This window comes from Fringilla coelebs (genome assembly GCF_963513975.1).
Source record: "Fringilla coelebs genome assembly, chromosome: 4".
NCBI classification, from domain to species: Eukaryota; Metazoa; Chordata; class Aves; order Passeriformes; family Fringillidae; genus Fringilla; species Fringilla coelebs.
In genome coordinates this window covers 50,085,029-50,110,541 of record NC_140032.1, presented here as the reverse complement: position 1 = coordinate 50,110,541, position 25,513 = coordinate 50,085,029, and the positions used below count along the sequence as shown (strand labels likewise).

General features: G+C 39.6%; 1 protein-coding gene across 1 annotated transcript in view; it reads right to left on the bottom strand.

The window, feature by feature from the left end:
* Window positions 1-1,956: 1,956 nt before the first annotated feature.
* TSPAN5 (tetraspanin 5) overlaps window positions 1,957-25,513 on the bottom strand; it is an 83,096-nt gene continuing 59,539 nt past the window's right edge. Inside the window, exons 3-8 of the mRNA XM_084204901.1 lie at window positions 15,160-15,306; window positions 13,153-13,323; window positions 11,210-11,335; window positions 8,141-8,188; window positions 7,895-8,011; window positions 1,957-7,339 (exon numbers count right to left, since the gene is read on the bottom strand). Of these exons, the coding sequence (XP_084061027.1) occupies window positions 7,274-7,339; window positions 7,895-8,011; window positions 8,141-8,188; window positions 11,210-11,335; window positions 13,153-13,323; window positions 15,160-15,306 (675 nt within the window). The 3' untranslated portion in view covers window positions 1,957-7,273. The remainder of the gene's footprint in view (window positions 7,340-7,894; window positions 8,012-8,140; window positions 8,189-11,209; window positions 11,336-13,152; window positions 13,324-15,159; window positions 15,307-25,513) is intronic.

Here is a 25,513-nt window from a genome sequence, read left to right as displayed (position 1 = left end):
AAACAGAACCCAAAATAACATTTGAAAGGCCAGTTATCAACAACCTGCCTGGTTCTTGAAAGAGACTACTCTCTTTGACATTGGTATAAACTGTAAGTGCTCACACAAACTGGTTGTGACATGGACAGAATTCCCATTTGGTTGTCTAACTGGAGCTGTAATTAAGCATTAGCGCTATTCTCATGACCAGATGTTTATCAGGAATACCACTGTCACAGCAAGCATAAACACAGGTCAATGGTGATACCCTACTTTCAGTTTCCCTGGATGGGATATCAAATTACTTACATTCCTAGATAAAATCTGTGCTGAGCCTATGAAGGAAAGCTCACATAAGGGCAAAAATAGGTGTATGTCGCAGTAGGAGGAGGTAATTGATGAGACTATCTAGCCACACAAATGATGTGCTGTCCTGAGGCATGCTGCAGTCTGTAGGCTACTTCTATGTAGTTGGTAAATCATTTATCCTCTGAGCACCTTTAAAAAACAAATGGGATGTAAGGATGTTAGTAGCACATGCATTTCACTACTAACTGGACTGAAGTCAAGTGCAGTGAAAATGCTGACAATAATTCCAATTGGATGTTTACTAGCTTCTAAGCAAACCTTGACATCTGCTGCTCAGACTGTTTCTATGACAGCAATGCCAGACATGGGGCCCTGTCTTAGTGCCACCACAGCCAAGCCAGAACAATCAGAACAATCCCTATGGCCATACCACATGGCAGGCAGCACCTCCCTCGAGTGTCACGCTTGTCAGCATCTGTACAAACTTTTGCCCAGCATCTCACTGTTGGGAAGGTGAGCACATCCACGTGTTTTTACATTTCAGTGCCCTTATTACAAGGAGAAGTTTCACTCTGGGTAAGGCAGAAACCCCAACAATACTGGCCTTACATCCAGAGTACCCATTGGAAAAGGTAATTTGTTTTAAAATGGTAACCAGCCTCAACTTCAAGAATCAGTGTACAAGTCTGTTAAGAGTTTGACAGAGGGCAGGTAGCCACTCCTAGTCTCCCTCTCCATCATGAAAACGCTTATCCAAGTTTGTCACATCTATTAGGCAATGCCCTTGGCTTTTCTTCTTTTTTGTTAACTTTTGGTTATTCCTGTGTTTGTGTGTCAATCTGTCCCCAATTTAGATGCTTATTTTGCCAAATCATTTCCATACACTCAGATAAATGTCATACGCCTGAAATATTGCAAAAGGCATTAGACTTCAATCTGGACATGCTTTTAAATTGATCACAGTGCCATTTGTGTACAAAACCTAGAGGTTTTGAAATACTTTTTAAAAAGCCTACTTCCTCCTCTATCCAAAGTAGCACAAGACATCATTAGCCATTTTTACCTGCATAATAATGTAAGCCAGTTCTCACTACTGTTTAAGGACATGTTGCACTTATTTAAACTTTTGAGAAGGGAGCTGGGAATTTCATTTGTCTAAGTCTTGCAAAGCATCAACTTCTGAACACACCAGTGTGACCAGAAAAATTCTGGCGAGAGCACAACCATTGCAGCCTGAGGAACATCAGCAACCTGTTGGAAAGAAGCAGAGCATGTTCATTAGGCAGAGACTTCAACAACAGCTGACAGCAAATAAGGGATCTCTTCATGTGGGGACATGTTCTTCATGTCTTAGCTTATTATTCACCTAAGGGCAGCCACTGGAGGCATGAGCATGTTTTGTGATTCAATCAGAACACAGTATTCTACAACACATATGAGAGATGGGGATTTATTTCCCCTGTTAGTTTGGAGGAAAGAAGGTAGGGATCTTTTCCTGGAGGAACTTTCCATGAATGTATCTTTCTATTGTTTATATTTAGTGCTACATCAAGAGTGCATACACATTCACAACATCATATTTCACACAATTTTATTTATAAAATTGTAATTATCTAACAAATTGCATATAAAATGATTTACTTCAAGTAAATACAGAATACTGCACGACTATTAAAACTATTGTATTGTCCATCATAAGTGTATTAAAACATTCCTAAAAAATGCCTCTATTAAAAAACAAAAAACCCAAGAACACAAGTAGCATGACCAAGACCATTTTCAATAGCTTAAAATGAATTACCAGGAAGTTGCATTAACCTCCTAAGTAGACTCCAGTTACATCCATTGAGATCAGCATGTGATACAATACCACAGTCTAATGCTAAAGATGACAAGTAATACATTATGCACCTGATCTATGCTTTTCTCCTAGATTGAAGGGAACCAGTCTGAAATCAGAAAACTAAAGCTCAAGTCAAACTCTACTGGGCATGCAGTTCTGTTATAGCAATACTTTCAATTGGTAAGTGTAGTTGGCTTTTACAATCAATTTTACAACTGATAAAAAAGGAACACAAGAGAATACATTCGTATAAAAAGGAATGATACACAAAGGGTAAATATTGACACCTTGCTGTACACCTTCAGATGAACAAGAGAAAGATTCAGCTGGAACTAATCTGGAATATATGTATCAGAAATGGATCTGAGTTACAAACCCACATCCCAGTCTTCCCAGAGCTCAAGGTCCATCTCTACTATGTACACAGTGTGAACATGAATGCACATACAGATGGAGCTTTTTATTAATACACTTATATTGCCAAAACACAAAAGACAGCTAGCAGTGCTGCCTCGTGCACACTTCGTATAGTACTTCTTCGTATACTGCACGTTAAGGGAGACAAATTTTTTATTTCTTTTTATCAAGGGGCAAAATTTGGTAGCTAATGGACCAAGATAGTATTATTTCATTTGTTTTAGACAGTTTCATCACTTGTTACATGTATCTGGAAAAGATTCAGAGAAAAAAGTAAAATGGGAGGAACTGGAACATTCAGCAGTGCTTGACGCCTTTTGAGGTCTAATCTCCTTCTGCCAAAAAAACTAATAAAAAACTAAGCCAAACTACAACCCAAAAAAACCACCTTTTCTAAATTTTATCATCTCTTTTAAAGCAACAAAAACTTTTGTTGTTTAATATTATTTTAACTTTATTGTTTAATAAGCAGAATCTTTTTCCACTTTTCTACAAAAAAAATTTTCTCCCAAACCAATTAAAAAAGCCAATGAAATCTGCTTTTCTAAAAAAAACCCTTAAAAAGTTCTCTCCCAAATTTACCCTAAACCAAAACAAATACATAGGTATTTGCAGAACTGCTATTTCAACATACCCAAAAGACACACACAGCAAGAAGGGAAACAGAATCAAAAATTCAGACAATAGTTTCTCTCATAACCAACCATATTAACCAAGACCAATTTTAACAAGGGTATCTCTAAAGTAGTAAAAACACAGATTGACATCCAGGACAGTTCTTATAGCACCATATTTAGTCCTGCCACAAGTGATGGCAACCTCCCGCAACTGGTAGGAGGTGCTGCCACCAACTCTCCACTTTACAGCCAAATGCTGTTTAATGCCAAGCAGCAAAGGGAAAAGGCAAGGGAGGCCCTGCCACTAACCAGGGCCTGAAGGGCTGGCCAGGGCTTCACCTTCTTCATGGGCAACCACCCACTCACAGGGCAGACACCGAGCACGGGCAGCTGAGACGCTCCTGCTGCTTCATCGGCACAAGGGACAGCCCAGACAACCACTCGGGACTCCCCTGGTGGACACCTTTCCTCTCCATAATAAACACTTTCAGGGTGAAAAGCAGTCATGTGCAAGAATCATTTAATCTGCATGCTACTATTTACATTCCAAACACTATTTACACACCAGAACTACAATGAGCATCTCTCTCAAAGGGGAGAGAAGAAGGCTTTCAGGACAGAGTACACTTGAGCAAGCACCCCCACAGCTTCAAACTCTAAGGGGCACAATCAAAATTATGGATTTTAAGCAAAGAGACCCTACTGCTACCAAAATAGACAGAGATGAATCAAACATTTGTCCATTAGGCTATTAATCAAAAAAAACCCCAAACACAAACAACAGAAAGGCCTGTGAATACAGAGGGTATTCAGAAAGCAGAGGATCAAGGACTGTGATGCCCTCTGGCAGGGCTCAATGGGATAAATGGAAATAGCTTTAAAGCCAGCGCTGCTGCTGAGCTACCAGAGTCCTTGTTAGCAATGCCACTACTCCACAGGAATCACCCAGCAAACAGAGCTGTTTCCCACTCCATAAGCCTGACAACAAATTTCTGAAAAACTACTGCACATTAAAGATAATTAGGCTGATCTCTGAACTCACATGCACCCCACCATCACAGGAGGCAGGAAATTGCCATGGAGTCCTAGTGCCTACCACATCTTATTGCTTTAGACACCGAGCCCACGTAGCCAGCAGTTGTGCTTTCGTTGCAGTTCATGTGACCTTTTCAAAGTTTCTTGGAAAAAAGTTTGCTTGTATTTGGCAGGCTCTGACAATAATACATTGATTTCCAAGGCCTCCCACAAGCTTTCACAACTGGACACCTAAGCTGCTGCCTAGCTGTTGATAGGACATTTCTAGGACATCTTACCTGATCTGTAGACAAAAAAATGTGGGATTTAAATGTGTAACAGACAGCTAAATATTCAGTGCACATCCATCAAACAACGCAAAAATGAGTAAATAAGTATCTCTTGGGAACAAGAGAGCAAGAAGGATCAACATCCACAGCAATAAAGACAAGCTCTAGAAAAGTAATTTACCTAGTGGTTTTTTTTAAGAACAGTCAGTCATTCTGGGATTCAGCAGAAGTGTTGCACATTTGTGTGTGGATGTGCAAGTTGTGAGAACAAGAATTGCTCAGCTTGGAGCATTTACCCTCCTATCAGTCTGACACTGCCAACTGCACAGCCAGCAGACTGGAACTCTGAGAACAGCGTGACAAGACAGAAGGCCAATACAGTACAAGTGCAGAGATTCAAGTAGAAGAACAAAGCCATCTTCAGAAACTCAGAGCAGCAACAGTAGTATTCAAGATCAGTGGCAACAAGGAATGTTTCTACAATTAGGCTTTTTGTTTTCCCTCCAAACCAAAGCCCAGGATCACAATCAAGGCTCTTTGGTGGAGGGGTTACTTCCCCAACCCCACTTCCCTGATTCCTCCCTGAACCATTTTGTCTCAGTGCAGCAACACTGGTGCTGATGCTCTGTCCTGCCACTATCAGGCAAAATGGTATGCCCCTCTGGGGGAAAACAACCAGTAACTCCTCAAATCAAGGAGTGGCTAAGAAAAACATAACGCTGTGCTGAGGTGGAACCAACTTTATTAAGGACAATGAATTATAATTGTTTTGAAAGGCTTTTAAAAATACTCTGAGTCATGGCTGGCCTTTAACAGCAGATACCAAGGGATATGGAGGCTGCCTGATTCAGAGCCAGTCAGTGGGAGTTAACCAGAAGAGGATGAGGTAATGCTCAAAGATGGGAGGACAACGGGTCTGTCTGAGGCATCTGTGAAGCACCAGCGTGCCCATCACCAGCCTTCAGAGGGGAGAAAAACCATGGCCAACTAAAGCAAAGAAAGGCAAAATGTGCAAGGGTACGTATATTCATTTGTTTAAGCATCACAGGATCAAAAAGGTCCTTAACAAGTCACCAGATCAGCCTTCTATCTATCCCCCAGAACAGGGAAGCTTTGAAAGCAATGTGTTCCTCTCTCCTAGTCCATATACGTCCTGGTTTAGGAAACTCAACTCAGAAAGAGGTTATGTCCTTACAAGGAGGTGCTACACACCCTTTGCCACTGTCTGACCAAAGCAGGACCACAGCTTTCAGGACTGGTATGGAGATACTGAGATGGGTCATAAAATATGCTAAATTCATACAAAGCACAATAAACTACCCAAGCCATGGTCAGGTCTTTAAGTTCACTATTATTAGTGAAGAAGAACAAATCAAAAACGCTAAGCTGGATGGAAGCTGATTTAAGTCTTCTCCACTATTTGTGCTTTTTCCCACATTCTGGTTTCTTGTGTCCAATTCAAAAGGGTCTGCCTTAGCTGATCTTAATAAATGCTTCTATTTTAAGATTTTTATTCTGTTGCTTCAAGAAAGCTCTTTGTTGCCTTTAGAGCAAGAAGAGGAGACATCTCCATAGCATGGATTTGTTCACTGGAGGTAAGCATTTACTCTGACAAAAACTGTTCTCTCCAACTTCCAAGAGAATGGGAAATGATCTTTCCATAATCACATGCATTTATCAATAAATAAGTTTGGATTAGACTGTATTAAAACATATGCACATATTTAAAGCACTGGAGTGTCACAGATTCTTATTCCACAGCTCATGCAAGTAAAAAGAACTAAAGAAAAGATAAAAAGAAAGACCAAAGCCCCAGCTAGGAACAGACCAAAGAAACAAGCTTCGCATGAGTATGTCAAAGTATTAATATCAGTGAGATCCCTAAATACATTTGGTTACACTAAATTTCAGAGAAACAAAAGATTTTGCCATATCAGATACATAAGTTTTGATTTTTTTTTTAAAGTTAATATATAATCCATTATTTGAATATTATTCTTCATTTGGACTGAACATCCACACTGCTTTTATCCATTTATACAGTTATATCCCATCCTTGCCTTAAAAGACTGATATCCAAAGGTATGGCAGCAACCCTTGTTCGTCAAATATAAAACTCCTTTCCCTTCATACAAGAGTGGAGAAGGAAGAAAGATCTTGACAAAATTAAGCGATTCTCCCTTCTGCTGATTCCAACCTCAAAGTACTAAAGGGAGATAGTTGGAAGCTTGCATAAAAATAATTTCCCTTGTTTTAAAAACAAATTTTTTTACTGTACAATAGATGCATAGAAAGTTGCTTCCTGCTTCATGGGTTTAGGCCTGTAGCTATGTTTAGCTGTGAAAACAAGAAGATTGTTCCTTTACAGAGTGGTGAGGAGATAGACCATCTCAGGAATATTTGGCAGCTATCAGAGAGCTCGTTACATGAAGAATAAACAGCATATCCACAGACTACAACAATGCAACTCTGTCTCACTGAATACACCAATTTTAAAAAGTGTCCACTTGTTACTCAAAATCAAGAATACAGTAGAGATTCACGGCTCAACAGCTTTCAAAGTGGTGGTTTAAAGAAAAAAAAAAAATTGTCAGTGAGCAGCAGATTTTCAATAGCCCACTCTTCTCTCCCCCACCCCAAAGAAACACAAGTTCACTGCAATTTCAGGAACTTAAACTTGAGACTACTTGGGAGAGAAGGCTTCCCTGTCACCCATGTCCATACAGCTTGGTGTCGGAGTGACACACTGGAGGTTTCAGAGGGTTTCGGTTGTCCAGTGTCTCGTTGTGGTTACTTCAGCAGTTTTACCAGCTGGCTCTGACAGCCTCAATGTCACTAACCAAATTCTGGGCTAAGCATATCCCAAATATCTGTAAGAGACAACAGTTTATTCATTTGGAGCATTAGACAACTTTTCACACAGGCAAACTCCTTAGGTTATACAGAATTTAGATAAGAAACAAACAACACAGGTAGAAATTAAATTAACAGTAAGTGTTGGAAGAAGAAAGAATATTGCAGAACTCCTGTAACCCCAGTATTTTTATGGTGGCACCAGTTTCTAGTTAATTAACAGTTCTAGTCTTGTTTCAAAGCAACCCTAAAGCCTCTCTGCTGCTCATTTAAGCACCACTGGAAACAGTAGGTCTGTACAGGCTTGAAAGTCTCTACATAAGGTTTATCTAACAGAGTGTTAGTTTCAACCTGCTGAGAGTTGAAAAGAAAAAAAATACATCCCTGTAGATAAAAATTAAATATTCCTTAACACAAAGAAAGCCTCATAGATTAAGTTCCCACTGCTAAAACCCACGAACAGGCAACTAGCACTGCATTACCCATTCTCATACACAGCTTCCCCCCCCCTCATATATTCACTTTATCTATTATTCCTCTGTGCAACTCATTCCAGGGAACATGATGTTTACCTGCAGTAATGCTATCCCAATGAATATACCAGCAACTATGGTAAGGTTGTCCTGCAACCATTTCTCAAACTGAGGGACACAACCTTTAGTGTAGATAACAATCTGCTGATCAACTTCCTGCCAAGGAGAAGAGGGAAGAAAACAGAGATAATTACATTCAACTACACCATCAGCAGAACAATCTCCTCTTGCAATAGGGATTCAGATCCTTAACATACCACATTAAGAAGAAAAAAAAAATCTTACTGGTTTTTGCCTTGCATCGTAGCCACATTGAGTATTAATAACATCTTCCTAGAGAAAGAGAGAGAGAAGAGAGGCAATCAGTAAAATGTCTCCCAAACACCTTCTCCCAACTCCTTGGAGTTGGTGCTGTACATAATAAGACAATCACCCAAACTTTGGTTAGCATATTGCTTTAATAAAAAAACCTTCCTCCTTCACTTTGCACTATTAATTATTTGCAGCAAACAAGAGCATACAGTCAAAAAAATTTATCTCTCAAGTCAGCAAGCTGGGAAAACCAGCCCTCACCTGGATGAACTCCATGTTCCAGATACAAGCATTTAGTGAAGTAAAAGGACTATGGAACATCTATGGTAAGTGAAAGAACCTTCATCTGAAAAGGTTTTGTCTGTACTAAAAAATATGCCAAGAGTACTGCTGCCATTTTTAGGGTTCAGTCTGTGCAGAATGAAGAGGTGACATGGGGCAGTTCTGTTGCAGAAGCTGCAAGTTCTTTCCGAGAAGGTCTCTAGAAATATGTACAGTTCCTTACCAAAAACCCAAAAGAAAAAATAACAGATGGAATAATGTGTTCTTACTGCTTGTTCTTTCTTATAGGAGGTTGATACCAATGAGAAAGGAGGAATTTTTCCTACTCCCTTTCCTTTCATACTCCCAAAGCTCAGGTAATAAAATAGGCTCTGGCAGACTTTCCCTAGTGAACAAATGCTTCCCATTGGCAGCTGAAGCTGTATTTTTACTTTGTATACAGTTATTTCATGGTAATAAAATGAAGCATGAAACTTTTGGCATCAGCCACAATGGCAGCAAAATATTAAGCTACTGACTTATCATATAATGACAGTGAGTAGAAGGAGGAGTGCTCAACAAAGTGAGAAAATCAGCCAATCTTAGCTAGGTGTACCAAGCACCACAATTTAATCAAATTGTGGGAAGTGAGAAAGACAAGCAGTGTCTTTGGATGGATTTTGAAAAGCAGGCATATGGAAAAAAGTATCTCCTATCAGCATGGAAAGCTCCTCTGTTTCCTCACTTTGCAGGATGTCCAACAGGTTGCATTCTGTCAGCTGCCAAAACTGGATTCCATTAATGGATCTTCAAAATTCAAGCATCTCCTAACAAGATGAAAGCTTCTGTTTCAGGACCAAAGTGCCACAGATTACAAGGATGTATAAGCACCTAAGATTCTGACAGAGGGATTTTAAGTTTTCTTCCTTGTACTAAATGCCTACTTGCTTCATGGTTAATGTCTTCTGCCTTTAACCTTGGAATTTGTTAACCAAAGGAAGGTATGAAAAATGCAATGGAAATAAGTTTTCTAGACTTGCCTGTACAAGAATTTGGAACACTTCAACCTCCTTAACTACATCAAAATAAACTATGGTAGTCAAAATTTGTTTCAAGAAGCTTATTTTAGCCTGCCTTAAACTTATCGCTTCCTGATTCAAGCTAAACTACAAGGCATCAGTCAAACTAAAAATATGAGGCATCCACATAACTGTTTGCATCAGTCCAACACTGAAACCTAATTCTAAAAGGGACAGATCTGCTTTCCCAGAGAATAAACCTGTGTTTATCACTACAACTGAACCAATCACAGCTTGGTTACAATTATTTTACTTGTATGCATGACTTCTAACATTTTCAGTATTTAAAGGCCATTTAGGTTGTTTCCTTACAGTGAATGAGATTCATCTTTAAATTTCTGCTTGCTGCATCACACCCTAACAAACTGCATAGCCATTTACACAACTGAGAGAAAGAGAGAACTTTAGGATGGATTATGTATTTATAGGATTACCTTGTACTGCTGTCACTGGTTTGGTTTTATAACAACTATATTTTTAAAACTGGGTTGTGATGACCTCTGTGCGGGTAGGTGGGCAGATCGGCAAACAGCAGAGGGAATCCTAAGCATAAGGTAACGTTTGAGCTTAACCTACATTTTGTTTTAATATTCCATTAAAACATTTTCAGCTATGTTTGTGAGAAAAATTCAAGCTACTGTGAAGTCACATTGACTGCAGAGGAACCAGAATCAGCTTGCAAAAGTGGCAGTGCCTTATCGGGAGAGGGGGAGAGCAGCAGCAACTGGATGCCAGGAGCAGCAACTGCATTGCATTATTAGCAAAGCAGGAAACATCTGAGGTGCGTTTTGGCAACTTGCCTAACTTCAGTCTGTGCTAGACTAATACATTCAAGGAAGTATAAGTCATTCCAGGTGAAGACAAAGCCACAGCTGAATTGCTAGATAATACAAGCACTCAAAGCCAGCTTCTTTCAAGCTATATAAAGTCAAATGTATACAGTGCTAGGCTTGTGACAGTTTCCATGCACACACCCATCCCTATTCCAAGCCTTTTGCTGTTGGTGAGCTGATTCACACTTTACTCTTCTTTATCATATCCATATTAGCAACGCATGGCTCCAACATTTTCCACCTGATGATCCAGAACTATAAATATTTTAGAAGACATGAAAATTTATCTAAAAGCTGCTCCCACAAACAATTTCTGACCTTTCAAGTCTGATTTCAGGTGACTGTAGGACAGGCAGTAATTTTGGAGTTAAAAAAAGAGTATATAAAGATACTCATAGCCAACTGAAGATTGCAGTGCAAACATGTCAGTTCCTCAGGGCACAGACTGCCATTCACGACCATACCTGGCACAAACTGGGTCAAATTGGCTGCAGCCTCGGGACACTGCATTAAATAATGAATAATACCTCCTTTAAAGTGTCTGATCTTAAGGGTTACTGTTCTGATGCATTTCAATTGAAAGCTCACATCCTTCAACTCATTAAGTGCTTCTCCTTTTCGTACTTGCTACATGTACATGTATGTTCAGCCAAGCTCATGGTTCTCTCCTTCTAAACAATGAAGACCTAAGTTATGAGTTTTGCTGACTGCAGAAAAGTTAGTGATTAAGCTGAGCTGCAAGAACAAAAAATACAAGTTGGTGAGAAGTTAATAATTAGGCTAAAATTCCGAAATAAAAAAGGAAAATCTTGAAGCGTTATTTACAATCGGAACAGCACACCCATCCTACCCCCTAGACCGTCACTTACAGCAGGGTCTTTAGTACAGCAAGAGAATGGCACACCACAGCGCTCTCGGCTCGCGTTGGAATCTGTACAATTGAAGTAAATATTAAGGTTCCAGTCATCAGCTCCAAAAGCCCCACAGCACTGCCACTAGAATAAAAAAAGAAGAGCTTCTTAAATTTCAGAATGAAAATCTCAGCATTAGTAACTTGCATGGCTGCTGTCAGTTTCCCCTCTAGCTTTCAAAACAAAATCTGAGACTCCCACTGCTTTCATTGAAACTGTCTTTTTTTTGTTTGGTTGGGGATTTTTGTAATTTTTTTTAAATATCACTCTAAATGGGTAAGTTGCTCCAAAGTTATCATGTGATTAAATTTACGTTCACACCCGGCTGCTCTCTGGAGAGAAACCCGTGGGTGAGCTGATAAGCTACACAATACCACAGAGTTGTTCAGGCCTACAAGCTCAGGCCCAAGGGACATCAGAGCCAAGAGCACAATATTCTGTCCAATCTAATGAGCCCTGGATTTCCAAAAAAACAAGCTCAAGGGCTACACTGGTACAGCTACTCCTTCTGATAGTTTGGGGGAACTTTGCCTGGCTGTACATCAGACAGTGCGAACACACTGTTCCTGAGCATCACACATTGCACAATAAACACCTTTAGTGAATCCTTCAGAGAGTAAATCTGCCAAAGGCAGGCTTAGTCTGGCAAAACATGTTGAACACACGAGGAACTGATGTTTTGCTGAAGATAGAAAGAATGGACTGGAGACCAGTGAAACACTGATGGCATACAGCAAATAAGGAGCTAGACCAATGCACCCATCTATGTCAATCAAAAGGAAAAAAAAAACCAAAACAAAACACAACCACATTTTTAAAAGCATTGGAATAGCCATTCTCTCCTTCTAGATGCAGCAGTTCCCTTTGTAATACCTGACATGTTGTCTTTATGCACCATCTCTATTGGTTGAAGAAGTAACTCACTCTCACAACTCGTGCTGCCCCTGGCTTACTTGCTGAGTGCTAATGCAGTTAGGAGAGAAAGCCTTAGAAAGTCACTGCAAATTTGGACTGCAGCCTTTGACTGCATACAAGTGGACCACTACTTTCAGTTTGTGCTGACCTCTGACCTTCTTGCAAAAGATTCAAAACAGTGCAAGAATCCACATCCTCTTACCATTTTTCCCCCAGGTGTAGAGAAGCAAATAAAGCATTGAAACTATTTTAATTGCAGAATGTACAAAAATTAGTAAACATTAATTCAATCAACACTCAGCCATGTTAGCCATACAGTGCCAGATTCAAAGAGGACTTCATCAACGCCAGCCAGAACTGAGTACTGGAGAGGAAGGTACTGGCAGACCTTGTGTGCAAAAGTCAGTGCAAGAATTCTTTACACACACTGACAAATTACAGAGCTTAACCTGCACAAACAGGTGCACCACGGGTTTCACCCTTTTCTCCCAAGTGTAGATGTGGCATCACTTAAAGGTGTCCTACAAGAACTCTACAAGTGGTCCACTTCATTAGGCTAATTCTATTAAATCTAATTCAGAAGAAATAAAATTGTAGTTTCATTTGGACCAACTAAATACCACTGCCACTCTGTAGTGTTGCTATAAAACTACACCAACATTCATCTTAGGACCAAATGGAGCTTAGAAAATGAATAATTTCTTAAACAGATGTGATAGCTTCTATAATAAAATGTTTTAACTTTGACACACTATGTCCAAGTCTTCAAGAAAAATCACCCCAACTCTCCATCTTGTTTTATGCCACTTCACATATGCGCTGTATGTTTGCAGTTCTGTAAAAACAAATATAAATATATTCAAAGGCATTATATGCTAGAATATTTCTGCTGCTCCTTGAGGAAACAGAACAGATGGAAAGCAAAAAATAAGAGCAGGTATTTCTTAAAATTAAGCTTTACAAAAAAAATAAACAGTCCAACTTACATATTCCTGTGTGAAGTCTATGAGGTTTTGTAAATCAATGTCATCTCGGTATGCTCTGATGTTGTTGTTTATAAAGAAATACAGCTGGTCCTTTATCCAGTCTTTGAAAACAAATGCTAGAACACCAGCAGTGAGCTCCAAGAAGAAAATAATTCCAAGAAATACAGAGAACTATGAAGAAAATAAAAAAAGGCTAAAATTATTTTCCTTTATAACCAAAACTTTCTCAAAGCCCACAATTATATCTAGTGATAAGGCTTTATCTGTTTCAGTGCAAGTTCAAGCCATTTTGGCACATAGGAGATTTTAAATTAAAAACACACCATTTTTATTGGAGCTGCAGAACAGAAATCTTAATTCTATTCCAATAAATAACAAAAATACTAACAAATGGCCAAACCTTGGACATTTCACTGAGATTCTCAAAGAGATCCAAGAGAATTCACTGTAAATTTCAAGACACAGCTAGTCACCACCACATGTAGGGCCCTTCAAAACCAGTCTTAAATTTCAACATAGGCATTTACATTTTAGAAGGCATAAACAACCAATGTACAATATTCCAGTAAAATGCTTTCTACGTGACTTTTGCTTTAGATCCTTTCACTGGCAAAGCTTTGCCTAAGCAGACAAAGCAGAAATTGGTAACAGCAGAAATTAATTAATGACTAAGTCGGAGCGGAATGTCTATGAAATTACTCACATCCACATTAAAACTAAATGAGGCTGCTATGATTAATGCAGATGCAATGGATGCCAAAGGCATTACTAATGATCTGCCACTTTTCCTAAGCATTTCCACTGAGTCTACACTGTTTTAAACCACACAGGGGTCCTGGTATACTGGAAGTCCATCCCCTTTGCAACTGTGCCTTTGAGTTTCACTTTAATATGCTCTCTGTGTGTGTTCAGATACATTTTTAATTTCTCCTGCAGCTGCTGTATGGGAAGCTATTTCTGGTACAGCAGATGGGTTCATTTTAGGCAAGCTAAAAGAAGCAAGGAAGAAGGAAAAAAAAGTGTTACAAGCTGCTTTATAAATGCCTTGAGAACTGTGACTCTCAATTGCCTCCTCCCCTTATACAACAAGTCTGTGGGAGCCAAATGTATCACTTGGAGCTACTTATTTCACTGGAAGCTTTTTCATGTATATATTCACAGTCAATCGTTATGAAGACACAACTGTGTCCACGGGCAGTGCCCACCTCTGGAAAGGGGAGTAGTGGAGGAAAAATTGAACATTCATAATAAAGAAGATTCTATCTAAAAGTGAACATGATACTTCTACCTCATTTTCAAAAGTCACAGAAGAAAATCTTTCAAAATACAGAACCCAGCTACCTAGTTGAAAAAGTTCTGCATACTGAGGTTCATTTGTATACCAGCAGCTCCTTCCCTACAACAATCCAGCCCAGAATTCAAGAAAACTTCCATTTTCTTTCTGCATCCTGGACCCATGCTCCTCCCCTTCTCCTTCTCAGGCCCCAGCACTGAAAGCAATGAAACCTCCTGCAGTAAGCTGAAGGGCAGAGACTCAGGGTATCAGCCAGACTGAGGATATTGTAACAGTCCTATCTCCTCTGTACCATGATTGGCCCTTGCACAGCACAAGTCACATGGGTCACATTCACTGCTGCACCTACATTCCTCATATTTCATAGGCAGCAGTTATGGACTCCAAGTTCAACACAGATTCTCATAAGAAATTTCTCTTTTTTTGTGACAGGGGAACAAAATGTTAGGCTACATCCATATGAAAATCAGTACTTCCATGTTATGATTTTTACCACCAATAGTTTTGAGCTTAAAAAAAACCACAGCCAGTAAGCTCCAGAGACTGAAGAGCTGTAACATGTTAAAAGCTAAGTGCTTTCCTGGTATTCTGACACTGGATAACACCTTCCTCTCCAAAATATATTTTAAAAGCTCAACACAGTTAAACAGAATAGAAAACATGGCATGCTACATAAATGAGGAATGTCAATGTAAGTTCTAAAAGCTACTTACAAATTTGAGAAGAAAAGTGTTTTCTCGTAAAGCTCCAATGCATCCTGCGAATCCCAAAATGAACATAACTCCTCCTACCACTAGGAAGAGCCAAACAGGATCAAAGCCTCCCAGGTCAGTGATGGAGGATATGTTGGACAGCACTCCCTGAGAAAGAGACAATGCCAAGGCATAAAAAGTATGTTCAGCTTTCTGTTGTACAAATTCTGCCAGCATTTTTCTTCCTAAAAAGGAAGAAGGCTACAGCAAAATATATGTTCTGCAGTACAGCAAGAAAACACAATTAAGAAAAATCTTTGTATCCCAAAAGAGATAAAAAGTGCAATTATGTGGAATATTTCTGAATCAATATGTGAGTGACTAACAAAATGTTCTTGAAGAATTCTCTGTGAGAAACCCACAAGGCATTTTCTGCTAATGTAGCTATAAGAAGTAGTCTGCCAGAAACTCAGAACAAATATTTGAACAAAACTTAATTCACTCTTATTACCCATGCTGAGACACATTTTATGTATTATATACATCATCTATGTAAACACACAGTTAGATGTTATATAGAAAAAACGTTAAAAGTAATAAAACTACCTCGAATTTCGCATTTATTCTCAGTATTTACATCAATTGTCAGAAATTACAAGTGAGCTCCTAGGTTGCAGTATCTTGCAACAAAGTTTTTCAACAAATTCTGACAAACTAAATCATCTGGCCAATTCAACTTCAGTCATCTACAGTGCCAAAACCTCATTCTAGAAATAAAGTATGGCTACTGACTAATTAGCTAGCAGGAAGAATTTGAAAATATCAAAGTCTCTTAGTTGGATGAAAGACAATTTAAGAACTTGTCTTGGGACATGGTTTACATTAACTTAGAACAGACCTATCATATGTTAGACCACATATGCTGTGCTTTAGATATGACAGTCAGCACAGTCTGCTTGTAATGCCATTTCTGCCTTAGAAGCAAAGCTTGGGTTGCGACACCAGTAATCCTGAGGAACTATTTAAACTTTTTGAACACATTTTAGGCAGAGTTTGGCTGATGTTGAACAGATGGGTCGTATCAAGAAACAAGTACTAAGTTTACCCTATTCCAGTGAGTTTGCACAGGAACAATTACAGTTTCCTAAGGCTTTTCAACAGAAAAAAAAATGCTGAAGTTTCACTATTTCTTCATTCCCCTCCCCAGTGCTGTAGGTAAATGAAAAGCACACTGCTGTGTTTCCTCACAGAAGCCTGAACTCAGGCTGAATGCTTTGGACTATTGCTTCCTCTAACTCCTGCACGATGCTGTGGCTTGAGAAGCAGCAACAGAGATCTCTAGATCTTCAGCTCCTTATTTGCAAAACTACACAGTTCATCCTTTTGCATATTCCTGTTCATACCCCTTTGTTTCTTTAAAATAGTCCCCAAACAGCAAGAGGATGCTATCAAAACCTCACTTCCAGAAGTTTAAAGTAATATTGATAATGATGACTGTTCACAACTGTGGCTTTAGACCTGCAATTTTATATATACACACACACATACTCATTTTGGACCACACAAAACACATCAGTTGTCATGTAACCAATATCTCAAACACATTACTTCATGTAGTCTGCAACCACTTTCATAATTTCCCAAGCAAAACCTGAGCAAGCAGTAAATATAGACAGTACTCAAAGCTTTTATTTCTGCAGAAAAGGACAGAGTAAATAAAATATACATGTGAATTTCACCAATGCACATATCAAGGAGCCTTAGAAAAGGCCAAAACCTAAAGAAAAATCTGACTGCAGTAATCCATGGGTTTCTGGGCTTTATAGGAGTCCAAATCTGGCTAGCTCAGACTCTAGCCCACACGGACTTGCACAGACGAAAGTAAAAGACGAGAAGCGCTCTTCTCCACGTGGGGACGAGTATCCTGTTTATTGGCTTGGGACAGGACACTTCTGGTGACAGCAACCACCCAGGTAGAAAAGAGGGCGTGGCACCCTTGCAGTGGAGTTTTATACCCAAGGGGATGGGGGCGGGGACAGGTACCCATGGGACAGACCACCAGGTATGTATAACAGGGGGGGGGGGGGGGGGGGGGGGGAGGGGGAAGGGGGTGAGGGAGAGACCCATGTGACCATGTGATGGGGGAGGGGGTAAAAACCATCCATGTTACCTAACATGCTCAGTAAGATTTCCCATCACCTAGTGCAAAACAACAACTAAAACTATTTAGTGCAATACAACATCCAACTACAACCCAATTCTAAAATACAAACAATAATCCAACAGCATGAATAACATTTGCTAAGTATATTCTTTGCCTTCCTACTACAGAAGGCTATTGCCTGATAGGGATGAAAAAAAAATCACATTCACCACTTTCCTCCTACATCATATAGTACTAGCCTTACTGACATTCATTAAACAAGCAAAAAAGAGGTGTAAGGAAGAAGGCAACACAATTCAGAGCCAGCACTGCTATCAAAGAGGAGCAGCTGGCCTGTCCCTTTTTCTGGTACCATCTCAGTGAAGAGACTATATACACCAAGATGAAATGAACACTTACCTACCATTAACACTTACATCAACTTGTGCAAAAGTTTTTCCACTACTTTTGTTTCATTACATTTGTTATAGAAAAGAAATCCAAGCTACCTTTCTGGCTAAGAATAAGAAGCAATATAAACAGGATAATCCAACAATACAAAATCTCTGAAAAAAATCAAGGCCTTGTCCCTACACAAGTCAAGAAGCATGAGCCTCAACGGGAAAAACAAGTGCTAAAACTATTTCTTCACAAAGTTGTCAATTCCTTTCCTCTGTGCTTACATAGTTACCATAAGATGACAATAAATTCTGGCTAATGGAAGCATACTACTCTTTTCTTTTAACATTAGCCAATTTTTTAATTAATGGACTGTGGTGTAGTAGAGTGAAAAAAACTAGCCACTGCAGAAAGGATGTTGCCTTTGTTATTACTTGTATTTACTTTTTTAAAAATCCAAAAAAGATGAAGTTTTAAGTCTCTCTTCATAAGATACTGCGTCTTTCCTTAAAAACAAAGTAAACAGAATCAAATAAATCAACAAAAAAAAAAAATCAAAGCAAATTACTAGGCTAAATCAACTTCTTTCCATATGAAAGTAGTCAAATTCAAACGAAAAGAAATCCAAATAAAATTCAGCTCACAATTGCGGACAATACTGTTAGAGGAGACAGTCATAATACAAAAGTGGTAGCGAGAAACACACCACTTTGCATTTTGTTACAGTCACAATTAATTCAATGGCAACAAAATTTACTGAGCCAGTTTTATGCTGTTTTTCCACTCCTGCCCTTTTTCCCTTTACTTGATTTTCTTGGACTGCCAGGCTCTTAGCCACCTGTAATGCCACATGTTGGCTGGCCACTCCTCAGGGTAGCTGTGATCCAACGCAAACTGCATAGATCAACACAGGCTTTATCTGCCATTGTTTGCTGTCCTTGGAAAGCACCTTTATGTGCATCTGTTGCTAGTCCACATATGGCAATCATAAGCCTAACTTGGATAAATCCCAAATAACACATCCTGACAATGCAAAGCACATACTGCTTAATTCTCATTTTACTCCATATGCTCTCTGCATAGGAACCTCAAGTTATCAGTATTCTGTAGAGACATCTCAGGATACACAATCTTCAGAGAGGTTTTGTCAATAAAACAATAGCTAGCAGTGGGAATGAGAAACACAGACAATGCTCTGTGATTACAGTTCAAGATACGCAGAAGTAGTCTGATAGAAGATTACTGCTTCCTGCTTAGAATACAATTTTCCAGTCTTGTACTCTGGACTCTTACAAATAAGCTCTCTGAAGATGCAGTAGTGCAATACCCTGAAGAAAAGCACATTTTGCTTCAAGCAGCAGGGCAACAACCGGGGAATAATATTTCACTTTACATTGTTAAGAAGATCTAAACATACAGTCCTCTAGGCACATACTCTTCCTATCCACTACAAGTTTCTGTAATGCCTACTGCACCTACTACCACATCATCTTTCTTTTTTTTTTGGCTGCAACAGCTATTCCTGGGTTGACACAGATGTACAAACATCTGGTAGTGACCAATTCTGTCTTCAACCCATCTTTAACAGACAGAAATGTTTCCAGAGGTGCTTGAGGAGAGGATCACTAATCTCATATTCTAACACTGCACCCTCCATAACGTGCTCTGAATCCTCAGGCTGAGCAGTCAGTCATGGACTATATGTCCACTTCACTCGTGCATCAATGCAAGACCTAAACAAACCACCTGTAAATACTTTAAAGCAAGGCTTTCTACAAATGCAAGGTATTTTTCCTCAGCAACATTGCTGCAGTTGCCCACTACAACCACAACTGTTAAATTGTTGAGAGCACTCTGATACTTTAACATCTAAAAGGAGGAGCAGTATTTTCTTCTAAGCGTGTTCCTGTTTTGAAGTACAGTTATTTTTGAGGTACACACACATCACTTCCTCGGTAGTTTAGCATGTGTGTAATCTGAATTGGCAGGAAATGCTTTGTTTGTACAAAGCTACGTACTCAAGTAATTTATTTCTCACTATGGTGTCAACCCAGGGCTCTGCTGTAGTCCCACAAGGAGAGCCAGCAGGACATGTTCCCTGGCTGATCTCCAGCTCATCTGTTTGCTCTGTTCCTCCACCCTCCATAGCCTGTTGTACATTACAGTCCATGAGTGGCTATTTAATATTTTAATCCAATGCAAGCCAAAATTTATTTGGTGTACAGAAACAACAAAAGCATCATCCATAAGTGAGCTTAAATAAGCAACAGTAAAGTTGTGGAAAAGTTCCTTTATTTGTGAAATGTACTTCAATCATGAGGATACAAAGATGCATGGATGGATCAGGAAAGACTGACCCCACATTTCCACCCTACTCCAAATTCAGGAGAAGTCAAATGAAATGGTTAGGACCTGGCACTTTTCTTCAATACAAGGGTGCATTCCACCCACAAGGAAATGTGAGACAACCAAGCCAGGCAGAACAAACTGCCGCAAAAATGGAGTCTTCTCCTCCTGGTATGTGAGCACAGGTAGGAAAAAAGCGTGAGAGATGCCTGACAAGTCCTCATTTCATGTTTTCCTCACGGCCAGAGACCTCCACACTACAAGCAGGATCTCATATATAGCTCAAGAGAGAACACAGCAAAGGGAAAATGCTGGTCTTGAACACAGGAGCTTGTGAATGCTCCTCCTGATGTTATAGCTGCACAACAGTTTGCCTTTATCCCATCAGTAAAGAATAAGGAAGCAATAGCGCAATACAAAAGCAATAAGGGTGCACACCTCACCCCTTCTCCATCTTGTACTCTTTAAGATCATCAGAACAGCTTGTACTACTTTTCAGAGACAGACCCCTGACTCCAGCTCCTGCCTTTAGGGTACATCTACATTAATATTTCAGGTCAGATCCAGCAGTGCTTTTGAAGTGATCACACACAAGCTGTGCTTCAGCTTACACCTGGAACAATCTCAGAGCACATAGACTGGATTAATGAGGATGTGGCCCTGGAACACAGCTCATGCTCCAAGCACGAGCAAGAATTTAGTCCACAAAATCACACTAGAACTAGATAGAATGAACTCAAACCTTTCAAAACCTGCAGTGTGCAAGCTGGATCTTCAGCACCACTTCCTCTTCTGCTGGTCCCCACTGCCTGCATTTAGCAGTAACAGTCCTCACAAGCTGAGCCCAAAGCCAGACACACAACTTGGCTGAAGCAGGGCTGTCACACCTACACCATCTGATGCATTCCTAAGGGAGTCACAAGTGTGCTAACAAGCCAGTGACATTTCCAGAACAGCTACTGCTGTAACAGGCACAGTCGCAAACTGCAGGACAAGGGAGAATGGCTCCGACTGAAAGCACTCAAGGCAGCAGCAATTTTGAAAAGCTAACCCAATAATGAAAATTCAAGGCATAATGAGTCAGAGACAACTTAGGAGAGTCATCAGCCTAAGAAACAAAGAGGTGATATGATGAGTGTATATGGAATTTGGCCCACAAGATGCATGTAAAAGAAGGAAACTACAGGAGAAAGGGAGAAATCCACTATTTCTTATTTTCCATCTCCTTCAAGATGGGGAAAAAAAAACCTTCTCTGCTGTAATACCTCATTACTGGGAGGACAAAACAAAAACAAAATGAACAAAACCAAACAAACAAAATATCCAAGATATGCAGGAGATCAGAAAAAGATACATCAATACAAGATTTTCTGAAACATCCATTTTTGCAAACAGAGGTTTAGCTTTTCACAGGTTTGTCTGCAAGACTTACTATCACTGGCAAACAGTAACATCTGGGAGGTGATGGTAAATAAAAATATTTTCAAATGCACGACTTTAAAACAGAAAACTGTCTCTGCTTTGTTAGTCATAAACTCCATGCAGTTCCTCCATGCTGCGCATCTGAATGAACATAGGGAACAGAACAATACTCATTGAGACATGAATGCCAAATTAATTCTACTGCAGAATTTTGTCTCTGCAAGCAAGAAAATAGGTGGGGGATGTTTACAAATCTTATTTGATTTTTGTTGGTTTTGCATTTCCCACAGCAAACAGTAATAGCAGCAGAACTTTATTTTTCAAGTGTCTAAGGGAGGAGAAGAACTAGTCTAACTTTCTTGTGCTGACACAGCAGAGTTCAAAAGGTGAATAACTGGCATAAATACATACAAGATACAGATTTTTAGACTTTTCAGGATTAATGACTAAAAAGTGTTGGAACACTAGTAAATAATTTAACAGCCTGCCTATTTAGATTATGCATTTTTATGTACTGAAATTTAAATGAAGTGTAATAGTGGATCCCCTCCTCTCTTCTCCAGTCCTACAAAACCCACACACAGCCCTGTCTCAGAGGCAAGCCTATAAGAAACATAGGATATGTGCAGTTTCCTTGTTGGCAATAATTTTTAGAAGAACTGTGTAATAGACATGTATGCACAACAATTATGGAGTAACTAGTGTATCACTCCTTCCTGCTGTCAGCCACTCACTGGGACAATAAGAGAAGTGAACTTTTTTTTTTTGAAAAGAACTTTAGTTTTCACTTCAGGGCAAGGAGAGACAGGTTTGATCTAACAGATGGTGATTGTTTCCATGTACAGAGTTGAGCTTGTCCAAGAGCACCAAAGCACCAAAGACCTAAATCACCTTAGACAAGTAAAAGTCTATCTTAAAACTTCAGATCCAGATTTAGAGCGCCTGCTCACTAAGAATACTATGCTGGCACCCAGAGATACCATACCAGTAACTTCAAACTGAACACAACTTGACTTCTGAGCTGAAGCAACTTATTTTTAAGCTGATTTAACTGGAAAACCTGAGAAGCCAAATTCATGTACATTGTCAGCTTCTTCACTTCTCCCTCTTCATTTCAGTCAGCTTCATACACAAATTAAATTTAATCAACAAAATTTCAAAGATTTCGTCCCTACTTTAGTTTATCTTACTTTTGTTACCTCCTAGTTAAGAGTTAACCCCAAAACCACAGTGCTTTCCTTCTAAAAAGTCCCTCTCCATGGACAATCTTATAAGGTTTCAGAAGAGATAACAGGAATTCACCACTTAGGCTCACTATTCTTGAACACAAATCTCCTGCAGGTAGCCAGGAAACTTACTTTCCCAAGCACCTACTGGTATCACACCACAAACAGCCTTAAGACCGCCATATCTAATACATACAACCAAGGAGGGAAATCCACATTTTGTACAAGTCTAGTTTATTTTTAAAGAGTCAACAGAAGACATGACTTGAAGTGGTTCAGAAAAACAATTAAATATAAACATTTTCCCTTGCTGCTGAGTAAAAGTGCAGTAAGTTGCTGAGGTTTCACACAGACTCTTTGTATGCTAACAATGTTCATGTCACTGCTGCGGGGAGGAGGGTAGAAATCAGCTGCCATGGATGAACTATTTCATGGTACAAGCCCAAGCCTGGCCTGCCCGAAAACACTGCAAGACTGTGACCTATACAGTGCCACCATGTATAGATAGCTTTATTCATCCCCAGAGCTTATTGCCCCCACCCCACCCCCAGCTCTCTTTCAGGTTCATGGTTCAGAATGCTAATTGCCCAGCTTTTGTCTAGGGCTGGCTCACTGGCTGTCAAGCCAATTCTATTGCTTACTTGACAAATGAGCTCCTTTGCCTCCCTGCAAAGGCCTTAAGGAAGGCCACAAGACTGGATATTGTGCTTTTCTTCTTCACAAGAAAGTTTAAAGAGAAGAATTCAAGCCAACTTAGCAAAAAAGAGAAACTAGGCACCAAGTCCACAAATCTGTCCCAAATTTGTTTTAACCAGCAGCCAATAGAACTCCTGTGAAGTCTGGATTATTTTTTTACATCCTGCAGCTTTAATGTGACCTGGAACACTATCTTTTTATCTTTAAAAGATTCTGTGAAGCAACAAAAGAATATACAAGTTGATGGTCAGGCTATAAAACCACAAAACTGAATATAAAGCCACACAATTTAAAACAAAAGTTAATCAAAGTCCTCCCCACCACCAAATGAAGTTTACAGTAGGAGTCCTGAAGACCTACTCCTGCAAAAATCCCTTACAAATTTACACATTACACAACAGCAGTGTCAAGTTCAAGTTTGATAAAGTCAAGTTTATTGGGACAGCAGCAAGTCTTCAGAGAATGGCTGAAGTCATCTGGCCACCTAGCTCTGGCTGCATAGAGCCATGTCCTGATTGCTTTGGAAAAATCTCCAAAGACACAGACTTCATTGAAATCCTCTCTGGGCAAACTGTGCCAGTACTCAGTCATCCTCACATTATAAAAAAAAGGTGCTCCCTGAGGTTCAGGGGAAACACCACTTGTGTTTCATTTTGTGCCCATTGCCTTTGTTACTGGGCACCACAGAAAACAGTCTCTTTGTATTCTTCCTTCAGGTACTTCCATACATTAAGATTCCCCGAGCCTACTCTTTGCTGGACTAAACAGTCTTAGCTCTCTCAGCCTTTCCCTGTAAGAGAGAAGCTCCCATACTTTAATCACTTAATAAGCCCTTTGCTGAATTCTCCAGTATGTCAGCATTCCTGTTGGACTGAGGAGCCCAGAACTGGCCTAGGTGCGGCCTCACCAGTACTGAGTAGAGGGGAAGAATTCCCTTCCTCAACTTGTTGGCAACACTCCTAGAACAGCCCAGGACACATTTGCCTTCTTTATCACCAGGACAGTGCTGGCTCATGGTTTGACTTTGTGTACACCAGGTCCTTCTCTGACAAGCTGCTTTGTTGTCATACAGTGTACCATTACAACAGCCCATAATGCCTAAGGGATATCCATCCTAGCCTCAGGCAAGCAGCCTAGCTGGAGAAGTGCTTTTCAGTCATATTACAAATCTCTCAAGCCCTGGGCTTCCTTGGCTTTCATCTTCAACTCCTCATCAGCAGTAAGAAAACTCTGGGATCTAACTGATCTGCCCCCCAGTAAATAACACAGGGCTTATGAATACCTGGAACTTGATCCTGCTGACAGCAGCTTTTGGCCACTGCCTGTCCTCTAAAGAGCTGAGTGAAATAAAAGACTCAAACTGGTTTGAAACCAGTCAATTTATTCATATTCTTCTATCAAACTCAAATTTGTCTGTGCTCAAGAGCTCTGAAGTTCAGCTATACCTATACAGCACTTTGATTGTAACAACTATGAACTGAAACACTCCATACTAAGCACTTAGGAATAAAACAGTTAAAGAAGCTGGGGAAACGTGATCATTTTTCAAGGAAAAACCCATGTTTTAAAACAATAAACAGTATTTTATTTTACTTGTTGGTTTAGAAAGAAACCTAAAAACCCTACTACATATGGAACCTGAGTTAATGCATATTAAACTGTGATGGCTTTATTTGCTTGTCTTAAAACAACATGGCATTTTCTCCCTCTTTCAGAATCTGATTAAAAATGGTTTAAGATTACTTGATAACAGATATCCAAATCTCACATAAAAACAAGAACTTTGGCTTCTAGCTATTAGCAATTGTGAATTGAATGCATTTTCCCTAGGAAAGGGTACATACTTTCCCACACAGAAAATATGTAAACTCTTAACAAACCAGAACACCTTCTAGCTATTAAGACTGGCATTCTTTAGACTTCCAAACGTTATAGTTGTTTTCCTTTTACCTGCTCATTCACTTTAAAGAGGAATCATTTGTGTTACCTACTGTAGTGATACAAAAATGTTCAAATCTCCTCTGTAAAGCCACTTTCTGGAACTTAGACATAGGTACAAGCTCTGAGAGTGTGTTCAGAGTATTCAATAAAACATGGTTTTACAACTTTGCTGAAGAAAAAGTCACCTCTTTCTAAGCCTGAG